Source organism: Ornithorhynchus anatinus, chromosome 7, assembly GCF_004115215.2.
Source record: "Ornithorhynchus anatinus isolate Pmale09 chromosome 7, mOrnAna1.pri.v4, whole genome shotgun sequence".
NCBI classification, from domain to species: domain Eukaryota; kingdom Metazoa; phylum Chordata; class Mammalia; order Monotremata; family Ornithorhynchidae; genus Ornithorhynchus; species Ornithorhynchus anatinus.
In genome coordinates this window covers 14,880,880-14,896,558 of record NC_041734.1, presented here as the reverse complement: position 1 = coordinate 14,896,558, position 15,679 = coordinate 14,880,880, and the positions used below count along the sequence as shown (strand labels likewise).

At 43.1% G+C, this 15,679-nt stretch overlaps 1 protein-coding gene and 1 long non-coding RNA gene across 6 annotated transcripts in view; one reads left to right on the top strand and one right to left on the bottom strand.

The window, feature by feature from the left end:
* The window catches only part of ASXL3 (ASXL transcriptional regulator 3), a 115,017-nt gene that overhangs the window by 77,416 nt on the left and 21,922 nt on the right, over positions 1-15,679 (top strand). For all 5 annotated transcript variants that reach the window (XM_029069131.2, XM_029069132.1, XM_029069135.2 and 2 more), the window contains one exon: positions 2,513-2,676. In XM_029069131.2, coding sequence (XP_028924964.1) covers positions 2,513-2,676 — 164 coding nt within the window. The remainder of the gene's footprint in view (positions 1-2,512; positions 2,677-15,679) is intronic.
* Positions 12,181-14,840, bottom strand: LOC114813235. Its single transcript, XR_003760908.2, has 2 exons — positions 14,777-14,840; positions 12,181-12,435 (listed from the first exon to the last, which is right to left on the bottom strand). It is a non-coding gene; the product is annotated as an uncharacterized LOC114813235 (long non-coding RNA).

Sequence of the window (15,679 nt, the reverse complement as noted above, 5' to 3'; positions counted from 1 at the left end):
TCCATCTTCAGGCCAAGCTGAAGGGTTTCAGAATCATCTAGGTTTGGCACCACATCTTGGATTTACTTCAGATTCCTCATCCAACCTCTTTCCTATTTCATCAGTCACCCCAGAACGAAATTCAACATCCAGCAGCTAAGGAGGACGGACGACCAATAGTGAAGTCAGACCAATGACGTAAACCCTTTTCACTGTTCCTGAATCCATATTGAGCTGCCAGCCCCTTTCCCTCTGACAAGCGTCTGGGTGGTCAAACCTATGTGTGGGTGGCACAGACTCCACCACTTTTTATCCATCTAAATATAGCCATAGTTATATTTATTGAGCGCTCACTCCACTCTACTAAGCACTTGCAAAGTACAAAGTAAACGTGATACATTCCCTGCTCCCAAGGAGCTTACACTCTAATTGGAGAGACAGTCAAAATAGACCATGCAGTTGAAGATACATGTGTGTTTGTGTGTGTGTATACCTACCTATCTGTATGTGTGTGGTCGCGAGGATTAGGAGGTAGGGTTTTAGGAGGGCTTTGAAAATGAGCCTTCCTGAAGACTGGATTTGGCTAGGGAGAGAGACACAATCCAGGGGAAAATCTTGAGCAAGGGGGTTAAGGAGGGAAGGTCGAGAGCGTGGTATGCGTAGGTTTGCTTTGAAGAATGAGGTGAGGGAATTGGGGAGTAGCAGGTGAAGAGCTCAGATATATAAAATGGGGTGGAGTTGTTAGAGAGCAGTAAGCTGATTATGGGAGTTGTAGCTTGGCTCGGGAAGCCAGTGGTGGGTTTTGAGGAGTGGTGATATGTGCTGAGCTTTGCTTCAAGAAGATGCTCTTGGCAGCAGCCTGTAGTATTAACTGAGCAGGGAGAACAGCAAGGAGGCTGCTATAATAACCATGGAATGACCAGTTTGTTTTGGTGGAGAGAAAGGAATGGATCTGAGAAAAGCACCCTTTATGATGTATCTTTACCCAGAACTAAGTGCTGAATGCAGCTAAAGGGAGGTGTGGAGCTGGTTTCATTTTCCTGATTGCAATATCACACCTGTGCCACAGACTCCTCCAACTGACCCCAACCCCTCACCATGCTGAATGATTTAGATTCCTCCACCAAGACTTGCAGTCTCATTGTGGGCAGGGAATATGTCTGTTTATTGTTATATTGTACAACACCTACTTTGGGCAAAGCACTGCCCTAGCCACTGGGGGAAATCGCAGAAGAAATAGTCATTTCCAGAGATTCCCATCCAATGCCCAGTCTTCTGCAAACCATCACAGTGTGGTGGAATGTGAACTTCATGTATGACATTGGTTTGGTAAGGCTTGCTTAAACTTTGTAGCACTAAACTTTAATGCAGAAAATTTTGTGTCTCCACCTGTTTTGGGAATGTGCGTTGGATTTTTCTTAGGGAGGAGCCCGTTTCTTCATAGTCTTTAAGTCCTTTGGCTCCTGAAATGGTATGAGAAATGCCTTGAACTCATGGCCTAGTGGATCAAGCATTGGTCTGGGAGTCAGAGACGTGGACTTTTTTTTTTATGGTATTTGTTAAGTGCTGACTAGGAGCCAGCCACTGTTTTAAGTGCTGGGTTAGATACAGAGTCTTCAGGTTGGACACAGCCCATGGCCTACATGGGGCTCACAGTCATAATCCCCATTTTAGGGATGAGGTAACTGAGGTACAGAGAAGTTGTGACTTGCCCAAGGTCACACAGCAGACAAATGGTGGAGCCAGGGCTAGAATCAGGTCTTTCTGACTCCAGGCCCATGCTCTGTCCACTAGGTCACGCTGCTCCTGTGGACTGTGGCCAGCCTGGTTAGCTTTTATTTACCCCAGTGCTTAGTATAGTATCTGGCACCTAATAAGCACTTAACAAATCCCATTGGAAAAAAAAACCTCTTCTGCACTTTTCCCCTGCCATTTGAGGAAAGGGATCATATCACCCTGAATCTGGTGTATTCTCCCAAGACCTTAATGCAATTCTCTGAATACATTAAAGTACTCAATTCATGCCATTAATTGATTGACTGATTCTAACCTCTGATGTCTAAGAAGTTGCCATTCTTATCTGACTCAGTGGCTGTACAGCCCTTCCGCATGCTATATCTCTGGTAATTCACTTTACAATGTCTTCTATATTTTTCAGTACCTTTTAAGGGGTTTGAAATAGTTAAGTGCTGTTAAAGTTCAGGGAAAAATGCAGTTTATAATTTTAAGAAACTGTAATCAAATATTTGATAGGTCTTTTGACCAGATGTGCTTCCCCATCTGAGCATTTCCTTTAGTGGGGTGAATGGTGGGTGTGAATGACCCAAAGGCTGCTGCTGATGTGACAATGGGTGGAAATTTCCATCTATAGCAGGAATTAGATGGGACATAAGAGGAAGGCATTGGAATTTTTCTCTTTGAGGGGCAGGCCTCTGAGTAAGTAACTGGAGCCAGTCTAGGTTGCAGGAATGAAGCGTTTTTGGATCCATTTTCCACCTGAAATAAAGGTAGTCTTGTTTTTTGTTTACTGCAGGGCACTTGAAATGGACCAAAGCTGAGGATATTGACATAGAAACACCAGGATCTATTCTCGTGAACACTAACCTGAGGGCTTTAATAAACAAACACACTTTTGCTTCCTTACCTCCGCATTTTCAACAATACCTCCTGCTTTTGCTCCCGGAAGTGGACAGGCAGGTAAGAAGGAACTTCTGTTTGATTTTTCTAGGAGTTTACTAAAAGCATGTAGTTCCAGAGCTGCTGTTTGGTGTAGGCTGTACAAGAAAGCTTACTCCAGAAGGAAAATGTTTACCCAATTTTGCTTATGCCTGAAACAGTTCTACTTTTGATGCTTTGCCAAATACAATTTGACATTGCAGTGAAGAGCATAGGGCCTAAACGGCAGGAGAGAGCTTGTTACAGACCTAACAATATTAGAAACAAGCAAATATCAAAAGATCTATTATGAAATCAATCTTCGAAGGAGGTACTCCTTTGCCCTAAGAGAATTCTGAAGTGCCGCAATAAAATTCCAGTCCTTCCAAGAAATTATGTAAATGCTTTTGTTCTCAAACACTTTTTTTAAAAAGCATTTAAAATTGATGTTTCCAGTTGATTCCCGTGAGTGCTTTGGAAGTGGATGAGATTGCCCGTTCGATAAATCCCTTTTCTTACCCAGTCTTTTTGAGACTATCAATAAGGGCTTGGAGTTGCAGAAATACTTCACATTTGGAAAAACCTCCTAAACTGAAGCCCTTTGAAAGGGATTGGATCAAAATCTAAGCTTAGAAGGCAATACCTTTCTTAAAAGGCAATTTATCTTAAAAAAAAAAATACCAAGCCTCCCCCAAAAGGTTGATTTTGGAGATGTATTGTAGCTTTTGAGCAAGAAGTAAGGGACATTTGTTAAAAAATAGTAACAATGAAATAAACCACTGTTAAATTATTAAATAACAATTAAGCAACATATCCTCATAATCCTTGTTGTCATAAAACTTTGATGTGGGGTACATAAATGTTAGAGCAGTTGATAAAATGATGAATCTGTAGGCTTCCTCCTGCCTACCCCTCTCCAGGCAGGTTTCTCCTGAGCACATCATTGGGAAGAGACTCAGCAAGACTTTCAGAAGTTTCTTTGGGGAATTTTCTTCTTACCGTATCATAGCATAGTGAATAAAGCATGGGCCTGGATGCCGAAAGTCATGGGTTCTAATTCTGGCTCCACCACTTGTCCACTCTGTGACTTTGGGCAAGTCACTTCACTTCTCTGTGCCTCAGTTAGCTCATATGTAAAATGAAGATTGAGACCATGGCCAGACAGGGACCGTGTCCAACCCGATTTGCTTGTATCCACCCTAGCGTTTAGTACCATATCTGGCACATAGTAAGCACTTAAATACCACAATCATTATTTTTATCTTTACTATTATTATTGTTGTTGCTGTTGTCTCCTTTGGGCCCCCTTCACCTCTCTTTCAATGTACTCATTTAAAACTGAAGATGAGAAGCCCTGCCCTCCCAGTCTCATTCCTTCTACTGGGAATCTCTCATGACTGGTTGGGAAGATGGTTTTAACCCGAAACCGTTGCTGACACCTTCTGGTGTAGTTTAAGGAGCTTGCAGAGGGGAGGGTGATGTTTGGTGATTGGGATGTGCTCCCAGGCTGCTCACACCAGTCACAAATCCAGCCCTTGTCCAGGAAGAGCAATAGTATCACTGTACTTTAGTATGTATTTGGGATCAGAGGGTCTCAGAACAGTGGTAAGATGACCATGGAAGGGATGGGCATATCGTATGTGTCCTGTCAAAAGAAATAAAGTGCAGCGTTTGATCACTCCATGGTGTATGTATCCATAATTCATATATGTTATCTGTCTCTCCCCTCCAGACTGTAAGCTTGTGTTTACCAGCTCTACTATTATGAGGCTTAGTACAGTGCTCTGTGCATAGTAAACGCTTAATAAATATCACAGATTGCTCTATGTACAGTAAGTGCTCAATAAATTGATTGAATTGGAGATTTTGCATAGGCATATTCATTTGCAGTGGTCTAAGGAACAACTTTTTGGTGATATGTTTGGTGCCTCCTTTAAGCACTGTGTCTGTGGGTGGGTATTTCAGGTTCTTTTTAATCAAGTCAATCAGTGGTATTTATTAAGCGCTTACTGCGTGCAGAGTGCTGTAATAGGTGGCTGGGAGAGTACAATACAACAGATTTGGCAGATGTGGTCCCTGCCTGTGTTGAGCTTGCAAGAACAGGCTATCTGTGGCCTTTAGTCAGTGAGAAACTAGTGCTGGGACCCGTGGACACATTTTCTGCCCAGGAGGAGCAATGTATGAAAAAGGATTGAACACCCTGTCAGGTTAAATAGAGCCTTGTTTAAAAGTTTTCAGTGTATTTCAGATAGCAACTCCCTGATGAATGATCAGCTTTAAAACCCATTTCTCAGGGATGTAGCACTCCACCTTCATGAGTGGTACTGAGTGGAATCTCAATGATCTCGTTACCATCCAAATGTGCTGCACAAACAACATTGCAACAGATCATTCAGTCAGTGGTATTTGAGCACTTCCTATGTGGAGAGCCCTGTACTGAGTGCTTAGGAGAGTAGAATAGAGTAGAGTTGGTGCACTCAAGGAGCCTACAGTCAGGAGGGCGAGTCAGACACAAAATGAATCAGAGATAAGAGAAGCAACAGAGTATAAGGATATGTACATAAATGTTGTCGGCTGGAGGTGGGGTGAATATCAAAGTACTTAATGTGTACAGACCCAAGTCTGTCATGCAGAAAGGAGGGCTTTGTCAGGGAAGGGCCTCTTGGAAGAGATGTGCCTCACTGAGGCTTTGAAAGTGGGGATAGTGCTGGTCTGTCACATATGAAGAGGGCGGGAGTTCCAGGCCAGAGGGAGGATGTGGGCAAAGGATCAGGCGTGAGACAGACAGGTTCAAGGTACAGTGAGTTAGGTGGGCATTACTGGCACGAATTTTGGAGGCTGGATCAGCAAGATCAGTCAGGACGGAGAGAACTGATTGTGCACCTTAAAGCTGATGGCAAGAGTTTGATGTGGAGATGGACGGACAACCATTGGAGGTTTTTGAGTAGTGGGGAGACATGGAATGAATTTTTTTTTAATTTTTAATTTTTAGAAAAATGAGCTGGGCAGCAGCAGAGTGAAGTATGGACCGGAGAGGGAAGAGACAAGAAGCAGGGAGGCCAGCAAGGAGGTTGATCCAGTAGTCAAGGCAGGAATTAAGTGTTTGGATCAGCATAGTACCAGTTAGGATGAAAATGAAGGGGCAGATTCTAGAGATGCTGTGAAGAGAATACCGTCAGAATTTGATGACAGACTGAATATGTAGTTGGCCTTGTTTTTATGGTCCCAAGTGTAAATAGAGCCCTTTAAAGAGCCCTACGTTCCCCAAAGCCTGGTTCTGAAAGTAGCAAATTGATTCTGTCCTCAATCTCAATTTTCAAAACACTTTCCAGTTTGGTACTGTTGAGGTTTTTGCTGTCCCAGGTAAGAATGCACACAGTCCTTTTTCAGGAAAATGCCTCTGAAATAAAAAGGAATATCTATAGTGTTCCCTTTGAAGAGGCTTATAGTCCAGGGAAATGAATGTGTATGTCAGATGTTTTTACAGCGTGTGAGAGCATGATTTATTGATTTCTGATGGTTTTCTTGGCTGGGGCCAAATCTGTATTTTGAAAAAAAGTGACTTAAGCCTTATTTAATGCAAAAATGTGTTTTCCTCCTTTTTGGGAGAAATAGCTCATACATTTTACAATGCTTTAGCTTCTCTTGAGAGGTGTTTACGTACTGTTTATATTGATCTAAAAGCAAATAGCTATATTATGATTTTTATGCAAGTCAGAACTGGTAATGAAATGCCTGTTTACCAGATTAAAAAATGAAATCTAATTTAAATCATGATTCAAATTAAGAATTTCATTGGATGGCAATGAACTGGGACTGACAGCTTTCTTCCTCTTCTTGAAAGTCTGTCCGCATATTACTTGTGTGGCTCTGTCACTCCTGGCTGTTGCGTTGTTGCTTCTCACTGAGCACTCTTGGCATCTAGCTTCTTATATGGCTTCTAAGACAGTGCTACGCATTCTTGAGTGTTCTTACAAGTTAACTGACTGATACATTTCGGGTGCATTTCTAGGCCCCTGGAATGTTCAGTTCTGCTTTAACTCTTTTCTCATTATGGATTTTGGCTGAGGCACCATTAGGGAATGGGGGAAGATTTGCTTGACAGTGAGAGCCTGTTTGGATGCAGTTCGCCAGAGTCAGAAAAATCGATCTTATGCCCCTGTGTGCAGGGGCTGAATGGGCAAGCACCACAGCGAGGGCAGGGATCGTGCCTACCAATTCTGTTGTACTCTCCCAACGGCTTTGTACCGTGCCCTGTTCACAGTAATCGCTCAGTACATATCACTGACTACAGCACAAGTCTTTTCTTCAATGATGGATTTTGCAAGAACGCAACCCATGCATCATAGCCGAACTGGATGTAATATGTTCGTTGCTGGGGAAAGTGCAGTAGTCCTTTCATGCCTGTGGGGGAGAGTTTATTGTCCCACAGCAGCATCGACACCTCCAAAATGCATCCTCACCCCTAGGCTGAATGAATGATTGCCTCGCTCTAAAATCTTAAAGAGCTAATCTTGCAGGGAGTAGGCAGAGGGGTAAAAAAAAAAAAATTGACGCAATCCGTAAAGTAGGGCACCTCTATAGATTGCTACTCTATAGGGAAGAAAGGATCCTGCTTTGGCTTTATAATCCAACAAATGAGAAGAGGCTGTGAGGAAAGAGTGGGAAGAACAAAGTGTGACTGTATGAAGGAAGAGGAGAATCAAACCATTTTGCAAGGGCCCCTGTTATGCTAACAAAGGGTAATTATATATGGCTCCCAAACCTTTTTATGCCAGCTAAAAAGAGAAGAATGCTGATTTCATGTCCTTTACTCCTGAAGAGCCAAGTGGACTGGTAAAACACCTCTGTGGGTTGGGAAAAGTTTTTGTGTTTATTTGCAAGGCCCGTGAGTGGTCACTGTAACTAGAGTGGAGTATCTCTAGACTCATGTAGCGGTATTGAAGTGTTTTGAACCTGGCAATTCCTATGGTGTCTACTTGAAATGTGGATTTTGAGAAACTACTGGACCTTCCCACCCGTCAGGACCTTTTAAGAGAGCACCGTTTGTGATTATGGGAAGCAGCGTGGCTCAGTGGAAAGAGCCTGGGCTTCGGAGTCAGAGGTCATGAGTTCGACTCCCAGCTCTGCCACTTGTCAGCTGTGTGACTGTGGGCAAGTCACTTAACTTGCACAGGCCTCAGTTACCTCATCTGTAAAATGGGGATTAACTGTGAGCCTCACGTGGGACAACCTGATTACCCTGTATCTACCCCAGCGCTTAGAACAGTGCTCTGCACATAGTAAGCGCTTAATAAATACCAACATTATTATTATTATTATTATCAGGCACCTCGTCCCAGTTGTCTTAAATTTATTTTGTAACTGCATATGTATTTCCTTCTTCAATCCTCCCCACCAACTTCTTGCACCCCATCCTGTTCCCGCTGGGAAAAAAAAAAAAATTTCATTTGGAAGTAGGTAGGAGCAAATGCGTTGCATTTTGGATTTGGAGTTATTAATGAGGCTGTGGGGTTTTTTTTCCCCTTTTCAGAATATACACTGCAAGCAATGGTCCAGTGGCTATCGCCCATGCTATAGGAAGGATCCGGCCCTCTTCAGAAAGCCACTCCCATTCTTCTACCCAATTCTAGAACTCCAGTTCAGATTCTGTTTAAACAGAGATAATTTGCTCCTTCAGAGAACTAACTGCTCAGATATTACAGAAATGGCATTCTAGAAACCTCCTCAGAGAGGCTCATATTACGGCAGAGCTGCTTGCAGCAGGATCCAGTAACAAAATGGTGAGCTCAGAGAGGCCTGTCAGTTTCCGCTCTGAATTCCTTTGTCAATAGCAGTCCCATCTTTTCGAGATTTTTAACACATTCTTTTCCACTCATAGGATACAATGCCACTTTACTTTAGGGAGGGCTTTTCTTTTAGTCATACAACCACAGTAAGCACTTAACAAATACCATCGATGTTTTTATCATTTATCATACAACCATTCTAAATATTTTACCTTAGGTTTTCAATTTATTTATTTTCGGCTACTTTAAATCAGCCTTTGGATTATCCTACTACAATAGCATCTTTCCATTTAGAAAACACTCCTTATGCACTTCACTTTGCTGGAGACCTGTTTTACATTAGTCTCCACTGATTTTTCATCAATCGATCTTTGCCGTCAAAGGTCTTTGTTATTAAAATCAGACTTCTTGATTGTAAGGTTGCTCTCGCCTCACTGTTTTATATTCTCCCCAATCTGTCGTTTGATAAGTGTGTTCCCTTGTCCTTGTTCTTATCACTTCTGTAACTATTTACCCATTCAGAGATCCTATTGAAATGAGAAGAGGCAAGCAAGAAGAAAAAAAAAAATCACAGAGCAGGATCAAATAAAAGCTTTATTTTTAACCCTTAGGCAAAATTGGCAATTCTTTAAAGGTGTCACTCCTCCTAGATCCTAGATCTCACACTTTTCATCTTTGCCTTAAATCTTCTTGTTGCTCTAGGAAATGTGTGACAAAGATTTAATTTTATTTTAATAGCAAATGAGAGTGAAATGGAAAGCTTAGCCTGTCCCCCTGAATGAAAGATGCTTTACTTAGCCATGACTGTGAGCCCTACCATTTGAGTACTTGGCTTGAAAATCCCCTCAGAACATCTCAAGGCCTGCAAAAATGTCACCAATTCTCCAAATGGGGCTCGGGGCTGCTAGCCTGCTCTCCCTAGGCACATCCACCCTCTCTCACCTCCTTAAGCATAGACTCTGACTGCACCATGGTGAGACTAGACCAGGATTTAGTTCGTGGATCTCATTTATGCTATAAGCATAGTGTAAATATCCTGGTTCCGAGGCCAAAAATTCATTTTCTTGGGAAAACCGTTCTGAAATTCCAGCCCCAACCATTTCCACATGAAGGAAGGCCTTGGAAACATTTGGCATTGGGGTAATTAGAACTCTGGAAGTGGGGAGGGGCAGTTTAGTGAGATAACAGTTTGGAGAAGCAGCATGGCTTAGTGGATAGAACATGGGCCTCAGAGTCAGAAGGACCTGGGATTCTAATCCAGCTCTACTATTTGCTGTGTTACTTCACCTGTAAAATGAGGATTAAGCTTGTGAGCCCCATGTGGGATATGGACTGTGTCCAGTCCAATTAATTGGTATCTACCCAAGTGCTTTGGACAGTGCTTGACATTTAGTAAGCACATAACAAATACAATTTAAAATAAAAGGAATCCTCTGGAGTGGACCAGGCTCACCCACCCAGGCTGGACCCAAGCCTGCCAGCTACCTCCACAGAGCAGAACTCTGGGAATGGCAAGGTCTTTCCCCTACCGTTCTTCCAAGTGACTTTCCGGGCATGTGCGTGCTCTCAGGTGCTGCAAGTTTCTAATATACAGGGGCCTTTCTCCAAGTCCAGCTAGTTGCAAAATGGTCTGTGCACCAGTCAGCGGTATTTCTAGTGCACTTACCTTGTTCAGACCACTGTATTAAACACTTGGGAGAGCACAATACAATAGAATCTACAGACACGTTCCCTACCAATAAGGCACTTACACTTTAACGGAACTCCTGCTTCAACCCTTTGTCCCTATCCTCCAATCCCCAATCAATTAGTCAATTCGGTCATTCATTCAATTGTATTTATTGAGTGCTTACTATGTGCAAAGCACTGTACTAAGTGCTTGGGAGGGTACAATATAACGAAAAACAGACCCATTCCTGCCCACAACAAGCTCACAGTCAGTGGTATTTATTGAGCACTTACTATGTGCAGAGCGCTATACTGAGTGCTTGGGAGAGTGCAATACAATAGAATTGGCAGACATGTTCCCTGCCCATGGAGAGCTTACACTGTCTAGTTCAGTTATATTAATTTAACCTCCATGCTGAGCATTTGGGAGTAAAATTCTATATCTTGGGACCTTGCTCGAAAGTGCTTTTTGACTGATGTTGTTCAGATATAAAAAGTAATTGCATTTATTTTCTTATGAAAACAATCCAAAGACTGCTGTGTATTCTGGGGTTTTTGTTTGTGTCGGCGCTTTCTTTTAAAAACCTCCATATCCTTTTCATTTTGTCAGATTTATTATTCCATTTTCATTTTTCATTTAGTTCCCTTGCATCTGAGCACAGCCTGAGTGGGCTCTGTTGTGATTCCTGAATCAGCACTTGAAAGGAATACAGATGTTACAGGGGTTGTCTTGGTTTAGATGAGGCATAATTTAAAGGAACATTCTCATTTTGTGGTAGACAAAAGGAGAGGAAACAGTAAACTGAACAGTTTCAATTTATTAAGATGTCATTTGGTTTGGACTTGTCCCATCTGTGTCCAAGTCATGTTTTGAAATTACATAGGAAAAATTGGTGCTTTTGGCCTTCCAAAAACGGCTCACTCATTTTTGTTAGGCCGGGTTACTTAACTAAAGGAAGGGCATGTGCCTTTTATGAGGTAATAACCGTATATTATATTAACTGAAACCTCAAGTCAAATAACTGCATTGTTAACATTTCCAGAGCTAGTTGTGTTGTTGAGTTAAAAGGAATCAAGATCCAATTGTTATGATGGAATATGTCTTTGTTAAATTTTTTTAGGCTAGTTAGAATTAGAAAAACTCCACCGTGCCTCCCCCTGCATCTCTCCCCGCCCCCTCCCCCCCCCACACGCTCTCACGTATCTGTTGAGTGGAACAAGGAGTGCCATCTTGGGAATACACTCAGACGTTTTGTGAGGCTTGGCCAGTACATATGGGGCTCTTAAACTACTTGAGGTATATGGAGAACTAATTTGCCACATGTCATCGTGGTTCTCTGGGTGTGTAAATTTCCTTCAGATTGCTGACACTTTCGTGCTTCTTTGGGCAATCAGTCAGTCATACTTATTGAGCACTTATTGTGTATAGGATACTGTACTAAGCACTCGAGTGAGTGCAGCACAACAATATAACAGGCACATTCCCTACCCACAGTAAGTCTAGCGGTGAAGATATGTTAATATAAATTAATAAGAAAATTATGGATATGTACGTAACTGCTGTGGGGCGGGAAGCTGGGTGGTGAATAAAAGGAGCTAGTCAGGGTGAAGCAGAAGTGAGTGGGAAAAGAGGAAATGAGGACTTAGTCAAGGAAGGCCTCTTGAAGAAGATGTGCCTTCAATAAGGCTTCAAAGGTGGGGAGAGTAATTGTCAAATATGAAAGGGAGGGCGTTCCAGGCCAGAGACAAGACACGGGCGAGAAGTCGGCAGTGAGATAGATGAGATTGAGCCACAATGAGTATGTTGGCATTAGAGGAGCGCAGTGTTCGAGCTGGGTTGTAAATAGGAGGGTAACAGGTGAGGTATAAAGGGGCAAGGTGATTGAGTGCTTTAAAGCCTGTGGTATGGAGTTTGATGTAGAGGTGGCTGAACAACCACTGGAGGTTCTTGAGGAGAGGGGAGACATGGACTAAACGTTTTTGTAGTGGGGATACGGGATCAGCAAGAAGGCTGATAGATGAATCAAGGTGGGATAGTCAGTTGAATGTCACTCCCATGTCACCCTGTTTATCTGCACCCAGTCACCAATCCTGAGGAACTGACAGATTTATTCATGCCTCTGTGCCAAAGTACAAACAATTCCAGCACACGATCCTATGCTTTTATGATCTATGAATCCATCGCAGACACTTGTATGTCGGTTTGCCTTCTCTCTTCCTCTAGAATGTAAACTCTTGAAGGGCAAGTTCTGTGCCTTCCTATCTTTGCAGTTCTTCTCAACCTGTCAAACCCAGGAGGGTTCCCCTAAATAGAAATGAATATGGGCACATCTCATAATGTCTCCTGAAGAAAATGGGGAAAGATGACCAAGAAAAAAAAAATTTAGATGTGAATGATGATGCAAAAGCTCATGTTCAGGAACTGAACTGCTCAACCTTTATTTTCCACCATCTGTCCCTTACTTTTATTCTTCTCATCCTGCTGTGAAGTGATTTCACGAAATCCACCCCTTGATTGACTCATCAGGCCTGTAAACTTAACCCTGCCTTTTCCACCTCTTGTCTCTCTGTGTGGCGTTGCCTAGGCATCCATTCAAGTTTTCCGCTAGCTCCATCCTGGAGGGCGGTTTGAAATGTGAAGGAGCTGAGGCGTTTCACAAAGTCAGGCATTTTCACGGTGGAAGACAGAGACAGGAGGCTAGGACAGAAGGCATATGCCTATCAGTATAGGCTGGAAAGCTGAAAGGTCGGGTTTAGTGAGCCACCAGTCACCAAGAAGAGTATGGTATCGGAGCAGGGCTTCAAAGCAAGCAGTATCTCATTGGATCTGTTAAACATCTACTAGGAAGTAAGGTTTTTTGCAAGTATAAAAATTTCCAGGTGTCGATACTGCTCATGTAATTTCTAGGACCCCTTGCTTTCTTTAAGGGGCTGTCTTGGTACAGATGTGACACACATTGAATCTAAAGTGAAAAGACGATGTGCCTTGTGCAAAGCAAGCTGTTCTCTTCTAAAGGAGCTACACTCCATAGTTCCGAAAGGGGGAATTCCAGTCTTCCTCTCCTTGGATTCTTCACAAAGGATTTGTGGCTGGGTAATATCTTCGGGAGTGGATGGCAGAACCTGACATTCTAGAGATCGATCAGTCACTATTGAGCACTTACTTTGTGCAGAACACTGTGTTTAGCACTTGGAAGAGTACAATATAGTTGGTAGACACCGTCCCTGCCCTCAAAGCGCATGCAGGCTAGCAGTGGGAGACAAGCATTAAAATAAATTAAAGGTATAAGAAGCAACCAGAGATGCAGAGAGCTGGGCATGGGAGACCCCCAGGTAAAATACATAGCCATAAACTAAGCTAACAAGACATGTTTCACTTATTTCAGAGCATTGTGACACGTGGTAGTCAAGGGAAATGGTGGTTTCTATACATTCTACACTAGAAGCCTGCAGCCACCAGACATTAATCTCTTCAAAGGAAACACACAGTTCGCATTTTGAGAGGCTGTGCAGAAATGACTTAATGGTTTTAGTCATGGCACTAAGGCTAAAATAAGTTGCTAATAAAACCTGACAAGGGCAGTCTCGGTGCAGGAGCTGAGCCCAGTTTCCCTGCAGCCTGAATGCAACCATCTTGTCGAGGATATATCTTTTGATCTTTTGAAGCAGCAGGGGCTAGTGGTAAGAAAGGGGGCCTGGGGCTCAGAGGACCTGGGTTCTTATCCCAGCTCTGCCAGTTGCTTGCTGTGTGACCTTAGGCAAGTGACTTAACTTTCCTCTCCATCCAAACTGCTAACACATTAGGCCAAGCATTTATCCTATCCCGCCTTGATTACTGTATCAGCCTCCTTGCTGACCTCCCTGCCTGCCATCTCTTTCCGCTCCAGGCCATACTTCACTCTGCTGCCCAGATCATTTTTCTACAAAATTGTTCAGGCCATGTTTCCCCATCCCTCAAGAACCTCCAGTGTTTACCCATTCACCTCCGCCTCAAACAAAAACTCCTTACCATCACCTTGCCCCTCCTACCTCCCCTCACTCCTCTCCTACTACAACCCAGCCAACACATTTCACTCCTCTAAGGCCAACCTACTCACTGTACCTCAGTCTCATCTATCTCACCACTGACCTCTCACCCACGTCCTGCCTCTGGCCTGGAAGACACTCCCCCTTCATATCAGATAATTGCTCTCCCCACCTTCAAAGACTTATTGAAGGCACATCCCCTCCAAGAGTCCTTCCCTAAGCCCTCATTTCCTCTTCTCCCACTCCCATCTGCACCTCCCTGACCCGTTCCCTTTATTCATCCCCCTCCCCCCCCCAGCCCCACAGCGCTTATGTGCGTATCTGTGATTTTATTTATATTAATGTCTGCCGCCCTATCTAGACTGCAAGCTCATTGTGGGAAGGGAATGTGGTGGTATATTTTAGTCTCTCAAATGCTTAATACAGTGCTCTGCACACAGAAAACACTCAATAAATATAATTTACTGACTCAACTTTGGGCAGGGAGTGTCTGCTATACTGTTCAATTCACTTGCATTTATTGAGCACTTACTGTGTGCAAAGCAGTATTGTACTCTCCCAAGCACTTACTACAATGCTCTGCACACAATAAGCGCTCAGTAAATAAGATTGACTGACTTTGCCTCCGTTTCCTCAATTGTAAAATGGAGATCACATACCTGTTCTCGTTCATCCTTTGACTGTGATCTCCAAGTGGTTCCAGAACTGTGTCCAACCTGATTAATTTGTATCTACCCGAGTGCTTAGAACAATGAAGCATTGTGACCTAGTGAGAAGCCATGTCGCTTAGTGGATAGAGCACAGGCCTGGAGTCAGAAGGACATGGGTGCTAATCCTTACTCTGCCACTCTTCTGCTGTGACACCTTGGGCAATTCACTTAACTTCTCCATGCCTCAGTTACCTCAGGGCACATAGCGCTTAGCAAATAGCATAAAAACAAAGCAGTTCTTGAAACCTTAGTAAGTGCTTAGCATATACCCTAATCATCACCACCCCCCTCTCATTGGGCTCTCATCAGCCAAGCCTTGGTGACAGTTCTTCTAAACACATTGTATTGTTCCCAGCCCCGAATTTAAATTGTGGTCAGATTTGGAGAGGAAGTATGTAAATAATAATTAATAATTGTGGTATTTGTTAAACACTTACTATTTTCCAAGCACTGCAGTAGGCTCTGGGTTAGATCGAAGATCATCAGGTCCTACACAAGGCTCATAGCCCTTAGAACAGTGCTTGGCACATAGTAAGCACTTAGGAAATACCATTTTTAACAGGTTTTGAATCCCCATTTTGCAGATGTGGGAACTGAGGCACAGAGAAGTTAAGTGACTTGGCCAAGGTCACACAGCAGAAAAATGTTGGCGCTGCAATTAGAACGCTGGTCCTCAGACTCCCAGACCCATTCTTTTTCCAGTAGGTCATGCTGTTTGAAAAGATCAAAAGAATTACCCCCAATAAGGTGGTTGCATTCTAACACTGAGTGTTCCTCCCATTCACCTGAAATGATAAGTCCAGCAGAAATATAGCAAAAATATTTTGGGAAAATATTTGTGAGTTTAGCAGA